Genomic DNA, 19,448 nt, shown 5'->3' with positions numbered 1-19,448 from the left:
ATAAGGCCAAAGATCGTGAGAACGAGACAATTTCAGTTTAGGGAAGTGGTCGTACACCCAAACCTATGAGAAAACCAAGAAAAGATACATTCACAGTATGATTGAACAATACACATTAATTCAATTATAAAAAACAAAGGAAAACTTAATGGCGTACCTGAACAAGGGTGTATAACCCTCTAAAGTAAAGACTCCTTAGCCTCAAAGCTTTTCTATGCTCCGCTTGAACGAATGAAAGAACCGCAATGCCCCAACAGTAGTTGTCCACCTCATCAAGTGGGTCCAATAGCTGGAGGTAATGGGAATTTACCACATGACCTGAAGTGTCAGGGAAGAAAATGCTTCCTAGTTGGTATAAAAAATAAACAGTCACATGGTGCTTAAGCTTCTCTTCGGTCATCACCAACTTTCCTTTAAGAACCAAATCTCTCGTCCCTCCAAGCTCATCAAACAAGGTCTTCAGCTTGATCTTTTTCAACATCTTCTTGGGCGTGCGGTCTGCATTAAACGGATTATACCCATCACCTTTCTTAGGCTTTTTTGCAGCTCTTCTAAACTCACATTGTTCCTTCCTATCGCTCCATCCTAGACACCTTTCAACCAAATTTTCGAGAGATTCAAAAGTCATATTGGGATCGTAGCCATCTCGAACACTTTTTCCAGTAATTGGTAGGCCTGTGATTATAAAACAATCATCCGGAGTTATTGCCATCTCGCCAAACGGTAGAAGGAAAGTATCCGTCTCTGGATAAGCCCTCTCAACAAATGCAGTAACAGTGACAACATCAAATTTTTGGTGTGCTTGTTCTACCGCTTTCCAAAGTACACAATCATATACCACCTGCTTGACCTCATCACACTCAAGCTCTATATTCCATTTCTTGTTCTTTTGATGTTTTAAAACACGGACAACGTCATTATGGTCCTACAATAACAAGATCGTATTTTATATACAAATATGTATAGAAAAATAAAATAATGAAAAAATCTTCATGGTTAAGATTCAATACCTTGGTCGCAAAGGTCTTGGCAGTCCATGAGTTTTTGTAGCCAAACAATTTCTCCCTTCCATCTCTAGGAGTACCATAAGTTGGGTTCTTTGGAGGAAAGCACAAAGTCAGGAATGGATGCATATCTAGCACAAGGCTTTTTAGGCGTGTTTCTAACTTTTTCAACTTCCCATTCCGCTTCCTCTTCATCTTCTTCATCGTCATCATCCTCATCTTCTTCACCGTCATCATCCTCATCCTCATTTCCTTCTTCTTCTTCAGCTGGTTCCTTACCTCCTCTTTGATTATGTTCTACATTGCCCATGTCTTCCACAATATCCTCATCATGTTCTTGATTACCCATGTCTTCCACAATCTCTTGATTGACTTGTTGAATGACATTGTCAACATTATCTCTATTGACATCGTCTGGGTTGACAACATATTTGGCTCCACGCTTATTGGCACCTAAGTGTATCTTGCCTCTAGGCGGGGGAGTTATCAAATCTTCCGGTAATGGTTGGTTGGATTTCTTACCTTTGACACTAATAAAGAAAACAAAAGATATTAGGAATAACTCACGAAAAAAAGTGCAACTAAAAAAATTTATTGGTCATTCAGGGTAAGGTTCGGTTACCAGAGAATTTTTTGCGAACAAACCGAACTCATAGTTCAGAGTTCGGTTATAAGAGAAATAAAAATAATGGGAAAAACAGTAAGGTTCGGTTACATGGAATTTTTTTTTTCTTATGTCTTTAACCCTACAGTTCGGTTACATGGCAATTTTAATTTTTTTTTGCGAAACAACCGAACAAAGTTGATAGAGTTCGGTTATAAGAGAAATAAAAATAATGGGAAAAACAGTAAGGTTCGGTTACATAGCAAAAAAAATTTCTTATGTTTTTAACCCTAGAGTTCGGTTACATGGCAGTTTTAAAATTTTTGCGAAACAACCGAACAAAGTTGATAGAGTTCGGTTATAAGAGAAATAAAAATAATGGAAAATATAGTAAGGTTCAGTTACATGCAAAAAGAATTTCTTATGTTTTTAACCTTAGAGTTCGGTTACATGGCAATTTTAAATTATTTGCGAAACAACCGAACAAAGTTGATAGAGTTCGGTTATAAGAGAAATAAAAATAATGGGAAAAACAGTAAGGTTCGGTTACATGGAAAAAAAATTTCTTATGTTTTTAACCCTAGAGTTCGGTTACATGGCAAAATTTTTGCGAAAGAACCGAACTCGTCAGTTCGGTAACATAGTTATAAAGCATATAAAATAGAATTGTTCTTAGTGTTCTTCAGTTCAGGGAGTTCGGTTAAGAACCTATGGCAACTATAAAACACGTTCTAACCGAACTCAAAACTGTAACTACCATTTCAAGCCTATTTTGATGATTTCTATTCAATTGAATCTATGAAAAACAAATAAAAATGAATGGGTTTGTCGGGAAATACCACCGGATCGGTCCCATGCCAGATTCAGGGTTGTTCTTGCGACTGTTACGACGAATTAAAGCTTCACCTTCCGGTTCAAGTTCTTCCTCAATTTCATTTACTTGATTAGCTAAATGTCCTAATGGTGGACCTGTTCTTGGGAGTCTTTTGGTTTGCTTTCGAAGAACCATTATATACTTATTGATTAATGGACGATGAAAATTTTATGAATCGACGATTAATCGATGAAGACGAGTTTGAAATGAAGAAGAAGAGAAGAATTGGAGAAAACAGTTTTCCTTGCTGCAAATTTTTTTTTTTTTTTAAATTAGGTTTCACGATTTAAGGTAGGGTTAGTGTTAGGATTAATGTTAATTAGGTTAAGAAAAAATTAATAAACTCACTAAGTAGGATTAGTGTTAGGACATCCCTTATCATTATAGGGTAGATGGCCTTACATGCACTACTGTGGTTAAATGGGATTTATCTACATGTATCGACATAAAGATAGCCCAAAGTCAGCAACCCTAGCTTTGTATTTTTGGACCTAGTGTCAGCATTGTCCAATAATTGGCTGATGTAAGACTAAGAGTCTTCGTAGTGTGGTGGCTAAAATGATTCTTCTTAATCTCAAACAATAATTCTAAGCAAACATTTCTCTGAACTATTTATCTAATTATCCCTTAGCTAGGAGCTAGCCAGTTCTTTTCCTCTTCGAATGACTTATTAAATTATCTCGTTCGATTCGACGTGATTCAACTACCTAAAACTAGCTAGGTTGGTCACAATTTTTTTTTTTCATACGTACCAAGTTATAAACTACACAATATATAATACCCCCTCTCTCCACCTTACCATAATTTTAAAATATTTTGTGGTTGCTAAACGGAAGCATTAATTTGTTCTTTGAGCCACCTTAGTTTTGTGCTTGTGGGTTTTTCCTTCTCATGTTGTGTGTTTTCCTTCCTGCTTGGTGGCTTGCTGCGTTTGCATGTCAGATGATCTCTACTCTCGTAATATGTTTTGGGATGTTGGTGAAAACTAAAATATTTGGGATCCGAATTCTGTTTTGAGTCCATCCTCCTGGCTGTAAGTAACATAGACTGATCTCTAATAGCATTTATTTATTTTCATTCTCATTTATTAAATTGTAAAATTTCTTGAGGTGATGTGCAAATTCTCCTACAGCTTATTTCAGGAAAGAAAAAAAAGACCCGGAGAAGTGCTTTTCTAGCCTTAAGGAATTCGAGTGGCTCATGACACAGAAGAAAGGCGACGTTCCTTCAAGCTGTTGATACAGGAGAAGAAAATTCACATTCATCACTTCTACTTCAAAATCATTTTATTTAATAAATACTATCTCCTCCGTCTCTAATTAGATGAGCTAGTTAAAATTTATTAATAAATTTAGAAATGATTTATCTCTCAAACTATATAACGGATTTTCGTACACTTTGTATCATCAAAAAGCATTTTAAAACATCTGTCTAATGAATATAAATATGACTATCAAATTTTACATATTTTTTATAATAATACTAATCTATCACTCCACTTATTTATGGTATAGGTCATCTAATTAGGGACGGAGGGAGTAGTGACTTGTCAACGGAAAAAATGTAAGAATGATAAGAAAACATGTACATTGGGTCCTCAATTCTTATTATTAAATTGAAACGCAAAACATTCAAAAGACGAAAATGTGATGGCATATTCAATTAATGGCTAACGCGATGTGTTCTTCTGAGATTAGGACCAATCTAACCAGTAGAAAGCGCGAAAAGTCTGTGAATAACCTCTATTACCTTATAAATTCTAAATGTTTAATTTTAATCCACTGGGTTAAAAATTAGTGAGGAAGGACGATGAAAGTTTTTACTGCACATCATATGTTTTAGGATGAGACATTCTTATACCAAAATGAGGCATTCTCATGTTGGAAACAATTGTTTGAATTCTACTTTTTAATTGACAATCATATTGAGGAAATATAGGACTTGAACTCAAAAGCAGTACAACAAACATTTTAGTGCCAAGTTTTCTCTCAGTTTTTATTTTGATAGGCATATTCTTCACCTTTCTTAGAAGCCTGGTTAAGGAGTTGCAAGAACTGCAGTTCTTTCTTTTCCCAAGGAACCAAAGAATGAATGGTAACAAGAACTGCCAGTCAATGCCCACCAAATATTTATCTCATAACATAACATAGGGAAGACTGTTCTTCTTTCAAAAAGACAGGAATCAGCCGTTAAAATAAAAAAATGACCACAACTAAAACTCGTAATACCCAAGTGTATGTTAACTTGTGACATCCCGAAGCCTACAGTTCCTTAAATCTGCCTGCGGTCAATCTGAAAATATCAGTACATTGCTTTCTCCTAGCGTGTTCAGTGAAACAATACTGTTGAAGTGTGAATATGGTAGCTGCCAACTTGCATAGCCCTTCTTGTCGAAAATCATTTCTGAAGTCTCTGTTTCCAGATTATGTCGAATAACCATCCCACATTTCCCCAATAAAATTTCATTCCTTCTTGTAATGGCCAATAAAATACATCCCCTAATCCCTCCTGTAGTGAACACTAAATTCCAACTCCATGACGTATAGGGGTCCTTCCTTAAAAACCAGTGTTTCCAGAGATTCAGATAACACACACAAGAACCCTCTGATAACACAAAGTTTCCCTTCAGAATATGGAGAAGGAAGCAAGTAGAATTTCTCCACTCCCAGATCAAAGGCCATAATACTCAAAAACCGCTTCTGAAACCAATGAAGAGTTCCATCTACACAGACGCTTGCAGCGGAATTAAATAGCAAACCATAACTCGTTTTTCCTACGCTTCTCCACCCACTGTCACTACCAAGTGTATACACCTCAATCTCCCCCTTGAAAGGGGGTTTACTAGTGTTTCCAAAATAGGAGATTCTAACAACCTTGTACTCATTTGTTGGAGGGTAGTAACCAAATCCATGCACCACGCGAACACCGCATCTGCTTTTCTTCTCGTCAATCAACACTGCTGGAAGTGTCACGTATTCTCTTGTAATGGGATTACAAACGTATGAAGGTTCGTCACGATATATGAAGTTTCTCTCAATGCCATCGTTGTCATAGAAGATGGTTTTATACTTTGAGTTGACTGATAAGCAAACCAATCCATTACACGAACCAACAAATCCCTGCACGACGTCCAGAAATTTAAGGTTCATCTTCTTTGTTTGGTAATTAGGCTGCTTATCAGTAATCTCACCACTGGCATGGTACTCAGCATAGTAGAAAGCATGTCCGTCAAATCCAAAGAAACTTAGTGGTTCAGAATTAGGGAAATCATGGATACTTTCATGATCAAGACACTGCTTGTGTTGCTCCTGCGGCTGCATTAATCGAAGACCATGCTGGCTTTGTAGATGGAGATCGGCAAAGAAATTATCAGCACGGAACTGTAAAATATCCCTCCAAGCTTTACACACTAATTTACAATCTAATACTGACTCGACCGGTAACCTAGAAAATATATCTAATGTGACTTCTTTGGGGAGGTTGTCCATGGGAATATAAGCAACACAACAGAAACTCCTGGCTTGTGACCCGGAGATTGAACAGTCAAGATTTCACCTCTGCCAACAAACAGGAATTAGTTATTAGCAGAAATACAAAAATACAATCAAATTCTCAAGATTACAGTCATGTAAACTAGCAAAACTGCACAAGCGATGCACTTGCTGTCCTAAACCTGTAAATTCCATGGTTTGTCGCACTTTGTAAAGAATCATACATATACCATTAATTTTTGTGGCCTATTACCCATTAGTGAATCATAAACCATTGGTGTGGCATGTATTAGAGAAACATTCTAAAAACAACAAATCAGGTAGCAGTGTAAGAAGGTCATTTGACTCATTCTCTTAGGTATTTCTACAAACACTTAGACTGCATCACTAAGGTATTACCAATCCGACAAATCAGTTTGAAATTCATAACAATCAGGCTAAAGGTACCTGTTGAAGCTATTCATCAACAACAGATGAAATTGCAATTCCAAAACCAATCATATTCACCAATTACTTCCTAAACCCTAAATTTTCATCATTTTGAAAGCCTAAAAAACAATGAAAATGTTTAAAATTTCTTTATTCATTAGTATTGTTTGAGATTATGTAATCTGAAAATACAGACATGAATGAACTCTTAAGGAGAACAAATAACATATTTAAGCAGCTACAGACATGAAAATCCGAAAAATCAAGAAGATTGTTACCTGCAGAGTTCTTGTCAGAGGAGAAGGAGAGTCATGATGTTGAGATTCACTGAAATCCATTTAGAAATTTAACATAAAATGAAGAATTTCCAGGTTTGATCTTGAAAACCTAGAACAAGCACTGAAATCGCCAGAGAGTTTTTCTACTCTCCAAATTATGAAATGAAAACTTGGGGGTCTGGTGGGTGAGGGTCCGTTTAGTCACTTATCTAAATATCTAAATTACCCTCTTGAAAATTTTTTGGGGGTCTGGTGGGCGAGGGTCCGTTAAATCTAGTTCACCCCTTATCAATATATTTATATTAATATCTAAATTATCCTCTTGATTTATTTTTTGATAATGATTAGTTATTGTTAGTTAGTGTTAATAATAGTTAGCATAGTGATTAGTAAAATGATTAAGTTAAAAATAATTACTGAGATTAAAAAATCATTAAAAAGACGCAGAATTATTGAGAGAGTAGAGTTGGAGAAGATGAAGAAGGAAAACATGAAAAACAAAGGATTTTACCAACCACAACCGAAGGAAGAGTATTTGGGTACCCAGGTATGTTTCAAACTTAGATAATGTTGGTTGAATTGCTCCAAATTTTCAAAAAACTGTAAATTTTTAGGGTAGATTTGGGCTTGTTCGGTTACCTTATGTGAAGAACAGGTTACCGAACTCATCTGAAAGTGTAGTTCGGTTACCTTTTCCATATACGCAGGTTACCGAACTCGTTCTTTAATGGAGGTTTTTAGTTGTTCGGTTACCTTTTCTATACACGCAGGTTACCGAACTTTGTTTATAGGACTTACAGAGTAATGTTCGGTTGGTTCGCAAACTTTAACCCAACAGCATATCTAACCGAAATCCACATGTATGCAATTAGTGAAGAGTTCGATTTGTCAAGATTTTTTGCGAACAAACCGAACATAGTGGAACAAGTTCGGTTAAATTGAAACTCAACATAGTAGGCAAAACAACACAGTTCGGTTACATTGGAAAAAAATTTTCTTTTTGGAATATAAGTAGAGTTCGGTTACTAGATAGTTTTAGAAATTTTTGCGAACCAACCGAACAGGGTAGGTAAAGTTCGGTTATATCATAACTCAACATAGTAGGAAAAATAACACAATTCGGTTACATTGTTTTTTTTTTTTTTTTGGTATTATGGCTAGAGTTCGGTTACTAACTAGTTTTAGAATTTTTTGCGAACCAACCGAACTCGGAGTTCGGTTATGAAAAATTAAATTCTTGATAACCGAAGTGTTCTTCGTGTTCTTGATTTCAGAATGTTCGGTTACAAAACTAGTTTTTTTAAAACTATTCCTAACAGAACATGCCACTTTAACATCCATTTAAACCATATTTTGATGATTTCTACTCAATTTTCCTATCCAAAAACGAATTAAAAAGATTTATGGGTTTTTCAATCGAACGAGGAACGTCAAGGAAAGAGAGAAGAAGAAGAGAATAAACTTTTTTTCAAAACAAAAAATTTTCGATTGCTCTTTTAATTTTGATTTTGATTTTGATTTTGGTTAATAAATTCATTTAGATTAAATGTATATGATTAGATTTATATAGTTATTAAGTTAGTTTTAATTTAAATTAAAGTAAAGGGTAAATGGATATTTACCTAATTTTGGGACACCCCTTATAAGTATAAGGGGGTTGGCCTAATAAGACCATGGTCCCCAAAAAAACCATGATCCCTAAAAAATCGTTCCACTTTACTGGGGTTTAACTGGATATGGACTCTCGTATCCACGTCCAGGCCCATATCTGACAATGAGTTTATGGGGATAATCCACGGGGAAGGTAAGGATTTCGATGTCGTTCTGGGTTTTACTAAATATGTATGGGAAGAAAGACCAAATGATGCATATATTGATTGATGAATAATTACACCTCTCTAGATAGTTCTTTTCCTCTCTGAATGACTTATCCAATTATCTTGTTCGATTCGACGTGATTCAACTACTTAAAATTAGCTAGGTTGGTCACAATTTTTTCGTTCATACGTACCGAGTTTTAACAATTCAGAATATATAGTCCCCAGCATCCCTCTCCACCTTACCAGAATTTTAAATATTTTGTGGTTGCTAACTCGAAGCATTTGTTCTTTGAACCACCTTAGTTTGGTGTTTGTGGAGTTTTTCTTTCTCATGTTGTGTGTTTTCCTCCCTGCTCGGTGGCTTGTGTTTGCATGTCAGATAATCTCTACTCTCAGAATATGTTTTGGGATGTTGGGGAAAACTAAAAATCGGGATCCGACTCCGCCCTGCTGGATGTAAGTAACATACACAGATCTCTAATAACATTTGTTTATTTTCATTCTCATTTATTAAATTGTAAATTTTCTTGAACACGCTCAGGTACATCAAATTGGACCTGCACTACAAAACAGGTGGCTTTTAGGGACGGCCATTTTTCCAAAACCGTCACTAGAGATGGTTATTTGGGACGTTCATGGTCTGACCGTCCCTATAGATCACGGGATAATTAATTTAAGACTATTTTTAGACCGTTCCTAAAAGAAAGTATGACAAAAAAATATTAGTGACGGTAGAATAGGGGACGGACACAAAACCGTCACAAATATTTCTTGGAACGGTTTTAGGGCTTTTTGGGACGCTTTTTGGCCGTCCCAAGAAGCCTTCTATTTTGTAGTGCTGCTTCAAAAATAAAAAGCTATAAAAATCCAATTAGGCAACTTCTGTAGGATGTGGCATAGAGAGAGAGAGAGCAGAGAGGATGCATACTTTGAAACTATGCCTTTTGTAGTCTACAAAACTTAACAAGATCCTACTTAGACTGCACTAACAAGCGTTTGTTGGGCATCTAACTCCTAACTAACATTTACTGACCTAATTTCAATAGCCTTATTAGCAGATTAATGATTGACTAGTTCTTAAATTAAACTACAATAAGTTACTCGTATGTCTGTAGAAGTGCTTATACATAGTGTTTATTCGAATGGTTCATGATACAGTAGAAAGGCGAATTGGGCTCCGATCCTTCAAGCTGTTGATGATTTTTTTTTTGTTCTTTGTATGTTTTTTTACGTTTTTATAAATAGCGACTGGTCAACAGAAAATTGTAAGAATGATAATAAAAACATGTACCCCATCATTATTACTAAATTGAAAAGGGGATTTTAATAAAGTGCCACACTTCCAATATGCAGTTTCTGAAAATGCCACCGTTTTTTTGAGAGTTTATTAAATGCCATACTCTTGACTTTTATCATCCCGTTTTTTTGAGATAACGGTTAACGGCTGTTAGTCTTTGTTAGTACATACGTGGCATTAAATAACCCGTCCAAAATTACATAGAAGCCCCTGAATCAGTTAACAGGGATTGAGTTAATCAGTTCACTGGGATTGAGTTAACCGGCTATAGAGTAGTGAGTTAACTCGCGACTCCGTGCACGTGAGAAAAACGTGCAAGATTTGCTAACGGTCGGAATACACGTGGGATCAATCTAAGAGAAAAAATCGACGATCCATATTTTACCTGGATTTATAACGGTCTTATTCATCATCTTGAAGCTCTATATATACTAATGAAGATCCCAAACTCTTCATTAGTCAATTTCTTCAGAAGTTCAACACATAAAAATGAGCCAAAAGGTTATAAACTCTCCAGGTAGTAACAGTTGCAGTAGTAGTAGCAAGAGCAGCAGCAGCAGCAAATTTAGACAGCAAACTACCCCAGATCTATGTCCAACATGTGAACAAGGAAGTCATGAGTCTAAGGTTTGTCCCTGGATGTACTCTAGATGCAAACATATACCTTGTAATGGTATAAGACAACTACTAAGATCCAGCACAAGAGAAACAGATGGAGAAATGTTCTTGAAGTGTTCAAATCCTACCTGCACCTACTTTGAATGGTTTGATTCTGCCAGTCATCCACTCAAATCCAAGAATATCAAGCTACCCAAAGAGAATTGTTGTTGTGTTTGTGGAGAAGAGACCCACTGTTACAAAGAATGCCCACTGCATAAGCAAGAAATAGTCATGCTCATGAATGTCTTATCTGCACATTTAGTAACCAACCATTAAATAACTGAGCACCACTTACAAATAAATGAATCAATCATGAATGTCTTAACATAATGTATACCTCTTTTCCCATAAGTGTATTTAGCAACAGACCCTGGATTAGTATGAGCCACCATTGCACAAAAGATGGGTACATCCTTGTAGCTGTCTTCATAATTACCAAACAGATCTTCTAAAAGAAGATTTCTAGCCTTCCATGCACAAATATAAGGTATATTGATGTTATGAGTTACAAAAAAGTCTCTTGCAATGTGTTTAGGCTTTGGAATTAAGGCCCCAGCTGTCTGCTTTAACTTCTCATGTACCACATCTTTTACGAACTCAGGATCCGCGGATCTGTTAAAACTCTTTGGATCCGCAACACAAGTGTGTTCTAGATTAACCTTCCTAACAATAAAAGTAGGCTCATGCCTTTTTATGCTAGCATTTACAAACCAGTTACAGCCATACTCTTCCCTAAACCTACATCTCACTCTTAATCTTGTTTTGTCACTCTTATAGACCGTATACTGATAATTATGTTTTACACAGTAACCCCTAAGATGTTTCTTATAAGCACTCTTGTTATTAAAAGCATACTTTACCTCCATCTTAGTAGGATCAACAGGAGTCACCTCTTCTTCTACAGGGAATAATGGTTCTTCTTCTTCATCACTGTGCATATTGAACATTTCTTTCCACTTCTGGTAATCAAGCTTTGGTTTGGAATATTTATCATCATTTACTTCAGGACCATCATTATCCTTATCATTATTCTTGTCATCATTAGAAACTGCAATCAACATCAAAGTGTTAGTACATGTAAAAAATAAACAAAAAATTATAAACACTAAAGGGTCCATACCTTCTTCATTGTCTTCTTCACTACTGCTTGAATCACTGCTTTCATCTCCAACTTTGTATGTCTTGACAATATCTTCATAATCAATATCATTTTCTTCATCACTGTCAAAGATTGGTGGAGCATTTGGGTCTTCAATGGGGTGACATTCATCTACAGTAGTGTTCTCTAGCACCACATTGTCCTCATCATCACCATCACTATTGTCCCCTGCATCAGTCTTATCCCCTGTATCAGTCTTATCCCCTGCATTAGCCTTATCCCCTGCATCAGTCTTATCCCCTGTATCAGTCTTATCCCCTGCATTAGCCTTATCCCCTGCATCAGTCTTATCCCCTGCATCAGTGTTATCCCCTGCAGCAGTGTTGTTTACTTCATCAACCCAGTAATCATGATTAAAGCTATCAACTGGTGTACTGCTAGAACCAACAACAGTGGCTTGACTTAGGCAAGAAAAACCCTGAGATTCCACTTCATTTAACAGATCCATGAACAACAACTTCCTAGATGCTCCTCCATTTGAGTTTTCATTCTTTGATTGAGCATGCAACCTTGGTGATCTCCTTGTAGGTGATATCTTTACTGACTTTTCCTTTGAAACTGGCTTCTTAGCAATCCTCTTAGGTGCCTTCTTAGGAGTCTCATCAATTGTTACTACTGGTTGTTCCATTGCATCCTTAATGAAGTCATTGTCATTCCTAAATTCTGAATTCATTACACTCATTTGTAAACATGAACCCTTTATCATCAGGTACAGCATGCTCCCAAAACTTAAACAAGTCTTCATTTGTAACCAAATACTCAGGCAGACATGGGTCTATGGTCCAATATAAATTTGGAATTTCTGTTTCATCAAGATGCAACTTAACACGCAACATCTTCTCAAATTCCTTAAGGTCAATTCTATCTCTATCCATGTGAGGGAATAGCAAATTAAGTTTACTATTCACAACAAACACACTGATATCTCTATATGGATAATATGTATGGTCACTGTAAATGAACAAACAAAATAAAATTCATCAAATTCCACACTTCACACAGAAAAGCCCTAAAATAAAATTCATCAATTCATCAAACACACGAAATTAGGGTTTTAAAAATTCCACACTTCACACAGAAAACTCCTAAAATAAAACTCATCAAACACACGAAATTAGGGTTTGAAATCGTACCATATCCGCTGCTTGTGCTTCCCCTTATTCTTCTTCATCTTCAGCTCCCCAACCCTTTACTCAGACACTAAACCTAAGCAAAATCCCGCTGAAAACTGACCCAAACCCTAATTTCTTCCACTAGAGAACAGAGCGGACATAGAGCAAGAGAAAAAAAGTACAAGAAAGAGAAACAAAAACCTAAGAGAAAACCCCTAATTCAACTCAGAAAAACGAAATTAGGGTTTGCAATCATACCATATCTGCTGCTTGTCCTTCCCCTTCTTTTTCTGAATCTCGATCGCTCCCCAACCCTTTACTCAGACACTAAACCTAAGCAAAATCCCGCTGAAAACTGACCCAAACCCTAATTTCTTCCACTAGAGAACAGAGCGGACAGAGAGAACGAGCAAACCCTAGAAAAAAATGAAACGATACAAAGTTGCAAACTGTTTTCAATCCCACGAAGGATAAAATAGTCATTTAGCCTGTGCTACGTGTAATAATCTCATGCTCGACATCTTGAGCCGTCCACATAAGACACGTGTAAGTAATCTGGACAAAGTCAAAAAAGTTTGACCAATCATGTGGGTCCAAGACGTTAGTGCTAACGGTTGTGGCATTAAATAAACTCTGAAAAAAACGGTGGCAGTTTCTTGAATCGGGATTTGCAAGTGTGGCAGTTTGTTAAAATTCCCAATTGAAAACAGAACACTCCAAAGACGAAAATGTGATGACGTTTTTAATGCCTAACGGGATGTGTTCTAATGATATCAGAAACAATCTAACCAGAACTGAAGAAAATAGATAGAGAAAGGGAAGGAAATTTTTAAGAAAGCGCGAAAAATGGTACCAAAGGAACCTAAGAACAAATGGTAACAAGAACTGCCAGCCAATACCCACCAAATTTTATCTCATAATATAACATACGGAAGACTGTTCTTCTTTTTAAAAGACAGGATTCAGCCGTTAAAATCAATTTTTTTTTTGGTCAATAAAGATAAAGATTTTATAAAGAGATATTTTGTAAAAGGTTCGTATGCTTTTGGTTATATTAGGGTCTGGGTCGAAGAACATGTCAATGATGCATTTGGGTCGTTGACTCACGTTGACTGTATTTGTTTACTAGAATAACCTTATCAACGGAACAAGGAGATTAGTTTTTTATTAGTTGAAGAAGAGATTAAAACTGCAAGATCTGTTGGGGAAAATTGAAAGGTTTACTTCTTAAGAAATTATTTATAAAAGACCAAAAAATTGGTACGTATTTTCTTGTCTGTTGCTTGCAGTATGAATGAATTTGTGATATTGTGGAAGTAGATGGATAAGTGTTAATGTGAGTTTTTTAGGCAATTGATTTCTACTCCTGCTTTTTACTTTTATATCTGTAAATTTGATAAGATTTGATTCAGGTTGATCTAGTTTTGTCAGGCAACTGATAAACCGATAAGGGAGATGCCAAAATTTTGAAGATTGGTAAGGGTTGCCAGATGCAGACGAGGTATTTGTTATTAGTTCTCGGATACATGATCCTCCTTTTTGTATGTTTGGGTAAGGAAGAAGGCTCTATGGGTATTGGGTAAGCAAGGGGGCATTGCCCAAACGACACGTTGTGTCGGCTGTTGATTTCGATGAGTTGAAATGAGAGCTCGAAAGTTTGGTGATAAATTTGGGGGAAAAACAGAGCCCCTTTACCAATACTCTAATGGTCAGCACAGTCAACTAATGGTCAGGGTATTTGTGTAAATTGGAAAAGTCAGCTAACGGTTTAGTAATAGTCTTCGGTTAGTCCACGACCCAAATGCATCAACTGCATGTTCTACGATCCAGACCCTAATATGACCAAAAACATACTATCTTTTTACAAAATAACTCTTTTATATATCAAAAGGAAAGTCTAGAAAAAGGCAGAGACCAAAAAAAAAAAAAAAGGGAAAGGAAAGCCTAAAATATCAAAAAATGAACACAACTAAAACTCGTAATATCAGGACCCAAGTATACGTTAACTTGTGACATCCTGAACCACACAGTTCCTTAAAACTGCCTTCCGTGATTCCGTCGATCTAAAAATGTCAGCATATTGTTTTCTCCTAATGCATTCAGTGAAACAAAACTGTTAAGTGTGAATATGGTAGCTGCCAACTTGCATAGCCCTTCTTGTCTGAAGTACAGCCACGAATCCCTTCTGTAGTGAGCACTAAATTCCTTAAAAACTACAGTGTTTGCAGAGATTCAGATAACACACACAAGAACCCTCTGATAACACAAAGTTTCCCTGGAGAAGGGAGCAAGTAGAAATCCTCCGCTCCCAGATCAAAGGAAACCTCTTCTGGAACCGGTGAAGAGTTCCATATACACAGACGCTTGCACCGGAATTAAATTGCAAAAAGTAACTCGTTTCTCCGACACTTCTCCACCCACTGTCACTACCACCAAATCCATGCGCTAGGCGCGCTAACACCACATCTTCTTTTCTTCACGTCAATCGACACCGCTGGAAGATTAACATGTTCTCTTGTAATGGGAGTACAAACTTATGAAGGTTCGTCACGATATATGAAATTTCTCTCAACACCGTCGTTGTCGTAGAAATCCATGCACGGCATCAGGAAATTTAAGGTTCATCCTCTTTGTTCGATAATTAGGCTGCTTACCAGTAATCTCACCATCGGCATGATACTCTGCAAAGTAGAAATCCTGTCCGTCAAAGCCAAAGAAACTCAACGGTTCAGAATTAGGGAAATCATGAATACCATCATGATCAAGAAACTGCTCATGTTGCTCCTGCTGCTGCATTGATCGACGACCATGCTGGATTTGTAGATGGAGATCCACAAAGAATTTATCAGCACGAAACTGTAGAAGATCTCTCCAAGCTTTACATACTAATTTACAATCTAATACTGATTCGACAGGACAGGTAGCCTAGAAAATATGTGGATTGTGACTTCTTTGGGAAGATTATCCATGGGACTATAAGAAACACTCCTGGCTTGTGTTCCCGGAGGTTGAACAGTTAAGGTTTCACCCTGCCAGCAAATAGCATTTAGCAATTAGCAGAAGAACAGAAAAACACAATCAAATTTTCAAGATTTCAGTCATGTAAACTAGTAAAACTGCACGCGCCTTGCACTTTCTGTTCCATTCTAAAACCTACAAATTCCACGGGTTTGTCGCACTCTGTAGTGAATTGTTGCGGCCTATCACCCGTTTAATTGTTTACTCATTCTCTTCGGTATTTGTACAAACAGTTGGACTGTATTACAAACACCAGTTGGTAATTGAAATTCTTAACAAACCAAAAACACTTTCTATCCACCAATTTTAGGGTAATTTTTTATCAAACCAACTCATGGCATTTACTCATGATAAGAAGAACTAATAACATATTTAAGCGACTACAAGAAGATTATTACCTGCAGAGTTCTTATCAGAGAAGAAGAAGAGTCGTGATGTTGACAATCACTAAAAGCCATTTAGAAATCTAACTTACCTAATAAAATGAATAATTTCTGCGGTAATATTAAAAACCTAGGAGCAGCATTGAAATCGCCAGAGAGATGTTTTGGTTTTAACCGGATACGGATTCTCATACCCGGATAGGACTAATATACACATCCAGGCCCATATATGACGAAGTATAGGGCTAACCAAGATGCACAACCATATTAGTTTTTTTTTTTTTTTTATAAATGAAATCGATCAAACTGAAAAGCTCATCAAAATTTCTCTCTGTGAAATCTTCTTCTGTTTCTGTTCTAAATGGCGACTTCTTCCTTTCCTCTTATATCTGCTCTTAGATCTAGTGATTTCACTACAAGATGTCTTCCCGTACCTGATGAAATATGGCGTCATGTACCACCATCGATCCGTCGGAGGATATTGCTGAGGGATCTAATGAGCCAAAAACCTCTTAAACCTGCTCCTAATCTGAAACATTCTATAAACGTAGAGGAACTTCGTAATCGTGTGGTGGTAACCGAGAATTCTGAGGCTAAGGATAAGGCTGAGGCTGAGCTCAGCGAACTAGAACTTCAAAAGTTACGTGAAGATCTAGAGGTAATCGATGATATTGTCAATTCTGAGGCTAAGCTCCACGATCTGTTCTTGAAGTGGCTCTCATATTTCGATCACCATTTTGATGTTGAAGATGAAAAAGCTTTTAAGTTTAGGTTTGGTCTTTTTAAGGACAACGCTCGTTTTATCAACCAGTGGAACAAAAGCGGCCGTTCATCCACTTGCGGATTAAACCAGTTTTCAGATATGACTCGTAACGAGATTGCAACTTATTCGTGGAAGACCTATCCCAAGAAAGCTAACCAGGTCATACCTGGTATAGCTGACTATCTAGATAAGTATGTTGATTAATTAACCAGGTTAGCTAGTATTGTTGTGTTGTCTTAGTATTGCTGTGTTGTCTTGGACGAGTGTTGGAAGTTTCTAGTTATTTTGATTTTATGGTGCTGTTGGACGGGTACGTAGTAGTGATGCTATATTGCTATTGCTAAAAACGTCAGAACTTGAAACAGAACTGTCGGGTTGAAACTTGTTTAGCTCTAAATTGAAATATTTGGTTTGGACTTTAAATAGAACTGTTGGGTTAAAAAACAAGAAAGAAAAAAAGAACTGAGCTTATGATACCTTTCAAATCGTCTTCTTCTTCCTACTCTTTTTCTTCTTTGCTGTGATTGTAGGAGTTAAATATCGCACATGTTAATAATCACGCGAAGTGAAGAATACAACATACGCGATTAGTATCACACACATCAAATTGAGACGTCACATCAGATGATGTCAGCAAAGTCACAGGTAAGGTGTGAGGAGTTATGCGAAGATGTAAGATATGCGAAGATAAGCGATTGTATATGAGCGAATATGTCGCACAGAGATCCCAAAAATAAAGGAATTCTTAGCTGTCATCCACTATGTAAATCCCTATATAAAGGAGAGAGTAGTTGTCTGGTAAGGGATTGGAACATAAGTCTTGTAAGAGAGATTGTAAGAGAGAGAAAGTGAGTTTAGTCTACAAAAGTGTTATTGTAAGTGTCTATCAATCTTGTAAGTAATCTAAAGATATTCAATCAATAAGATAATCTCGTACAATGATCACATAGAGGAATCATTAGGTAAATTGGAGTGTAGTTGTAAGAAATCTTACAACTACATTTTTGGTGCTAGAAAACAGCTCTGGATGATAAATCCTGATATCATATAATAAAACAAAAAAAGAAAATAGTGAGATCAAAACATTTAGAAAATGGTAAGAATTGAATCCGTTGTGGAACAAGGGATGGCGACCAGAAGGAGTAACAGACTTGCTGAACGAGAAGAAGCGCGTGCAAGAAATAGACAACGAAGAAGGGAAGAGTTAGAAGAAAGAGAACTACAAAGAGATTTGCGTCACATTGAGAAGAAGGGGGCGCGAACATCATCGCATAGAACATACGAGTCAAGGTCGAATGACACCACAAGAAAGAGAAATATCAAGACATCGATATGATCGCACAGGCAATGAAGAAAGACGCGACATAATACAAATTGAAACAAATGCTGAAAGGCGTAGGCGAAGAAGAGAGGAATATGAAAAACAGGAGATACAAGAGGCAATACACCAAAATAATCATGAGAACAGTTGAGACAAGCAAGACTAAAAAGACATATGCAAGAAGATTTGGATCAATCTTTCAACAACGAAATACTCAAGGAGATGGCAGAATTAAGAGAAATGATGACTGTAAAAATAAATGATGGGAGAAGACAATTGGAAGAAGCAGTAGAAGAAGCAGGAAAGACTCCATTCACAAAAGAGATTCAAAGAGCACCGATACCATCTAAGTGCAGTTTGCCTGCATTCACAACCATTTTTGACGGAAGTGCATGCGCGATCCAACATGTGAAGGCTTACTCTAGATGTTTATTGCAGTGGGGAAATTATGATGCAGTAATGTGCAAGTATTTTGCTGCAAGCTTAGCAGGTGAAGCTCTGAAGTGGTTTGAAGGATTACCTGTAGAGTCTATTGGTTCGTTCCATCATTTACAAAACATCTTTTTGGGGCAGTACATAAGTAACAATCTATCAAGACCAGGGATTGAAACTGCATTTGGACTTCGCAGAAGAACAAATGAAAGCTTACGTCATCTAACGACTCGCTGGAGAACAATGTGTAGTGAAATGGGAAGGAGGGTGGACGAGAGACATCTTATTCTGGCATTCATAAATGCTCTTTTCGCGACAGATCTATTGTACACACAAATTTTTACGCGAATTTCAAGAAGAATATATAGCCCTCGAAGAAAAGCAGAGAGATATGGAATCTTACCCAGTCGCAGTAACAGATTCAAAAGGTGGAAATAAAATTTTACTTCCGAGACTCACGAATGCTGTTGCGAGTACATCGCAGAGAAATCAAGGAAGAAGTAACGCAGAGATAGAACAAAAATTAGTAGCTATGGGTAGTGCAGATCAAGCAGAGTTCGAAAATGAGTACAGAGATAAACAGCTTCAAAAATATGGAAATAATGATACATCTTAGCCAGGTAACTCTACAGGACATCAAACAAATTATAACAAGAAAGCTGGAAGAATAGTGTGGGAACAAGTGAATCTGCCAAAACTAAATACTACAGTAGATAAAGTATGGGAAGCTGCTCTCCTAATGGATGATATTCCAGAACCACATAATGCAGGTGAAGAACCACCACCAGGGAGGAGGAGTAAAG

At 36.8% G+C, this 19,448-nt stretch overlaps 2 protein-coding genes across 2 annotated transcripts; both read right to left on the bottom strand.

Annotated features, from left to right (window-relative positions):
• Nucleotides 1-4,587: 4,587 nt before the first annotated feature.
• On the bottom strand, nucleotides 4,588-6,853 carry LOC113313346 (F-box protein At3g07870-like). The gene is made up of 2 exons (XM_026562110.1): nucleotides 6,681-6,853; nucleotides 4,588-6,039 (listed from the first exon to the last, which is right to left on the bottom strand). The coding sequence occupies exon 2, from the start codon at nucleotides 5,968-5,970 to the stop codon at nucleotides 4,981-4,983; it is 990 nt and encodes a 329-aa protein (XP_026417895.1). The 5' UTR covers nucleotides 5,971-6,039; nucleotides 6,681-6,853; the 3' UTR covers nucleotides 4,588-4,980.
• A 3,798-nt stretch (nucleotides 6,854-10,651) lies between these two features.
• On the bottom strand, nucleotides 10,652-12,298 carry LOC113309922 (lisH domain-containing protein C1711.05-like). Its single transcript, XM_026558441.1, has 3 exons — nucleotides 11,578-12,298; nucleotides 10,795-11,505; nucleotides 10,652-10,707 (listed from the first exon to the last, which is right to left on the bottom strand). Exons 1-3 carry the CDS (start codon nucleotides 12,296-12,298, stop codon nucleotides 10,652-10,654), a joined length of 1,488 nt encoding a protein of 495 aa, XP_026414226.1.
• Nucleotides 12,299-19,448: the final 7,150 nt, after the last annotated feature.

Source organism: Papaver somniferum, chromosome 9 (assembly GCF_003573695.1).
Source record: "Papaver somniferum cultivar HN1 chromosome 9, ASM357369v1, whole genome shotgun sequence".
NCBI classification, from domain to species: domain Eukaryota; kingdom Viridiplantae; phylum Streptophyta; class Magnoliopsida; order Ranunculales; family Papaveraceae; genus Papaver; species Papaver somniferum.
This window is presented reverse-complemented; position numbering and strand designations above follow the sequence as displayed.

Excerpts from the sequence above, each read along its gene's own strand:
- LOC113309922 (XM_026558441.1), bottom strand. The coding sequence starts at position 12,298 with ATGAGTGTAATGAATTCAGAATTTAGGAATGACAATGACTTCATTAAG. Across the intron at positions 11,506-11,577 it reads TGAAGAAGACAATGAAGAAG|TTTCTAATGATGACAAGAAT; the intron begins GTATGGACCCTT and ends TGTTGATTGCAG. Across the intron at positions 10,708-10,794 it reads ATACACTTATGGGAAAAGAG|ATAAGACATTCATGAGCATG; the intron begins GTATACATTATG and ends CTAAATGTGCAG.
- LOC113313346 (XM_026562110.1), bottom strand. The coding sequence starts at position 5,970 with ATGGACAACCTCCCCAAAGAAGTCACATTAGATATATTTTCTAGGTTA.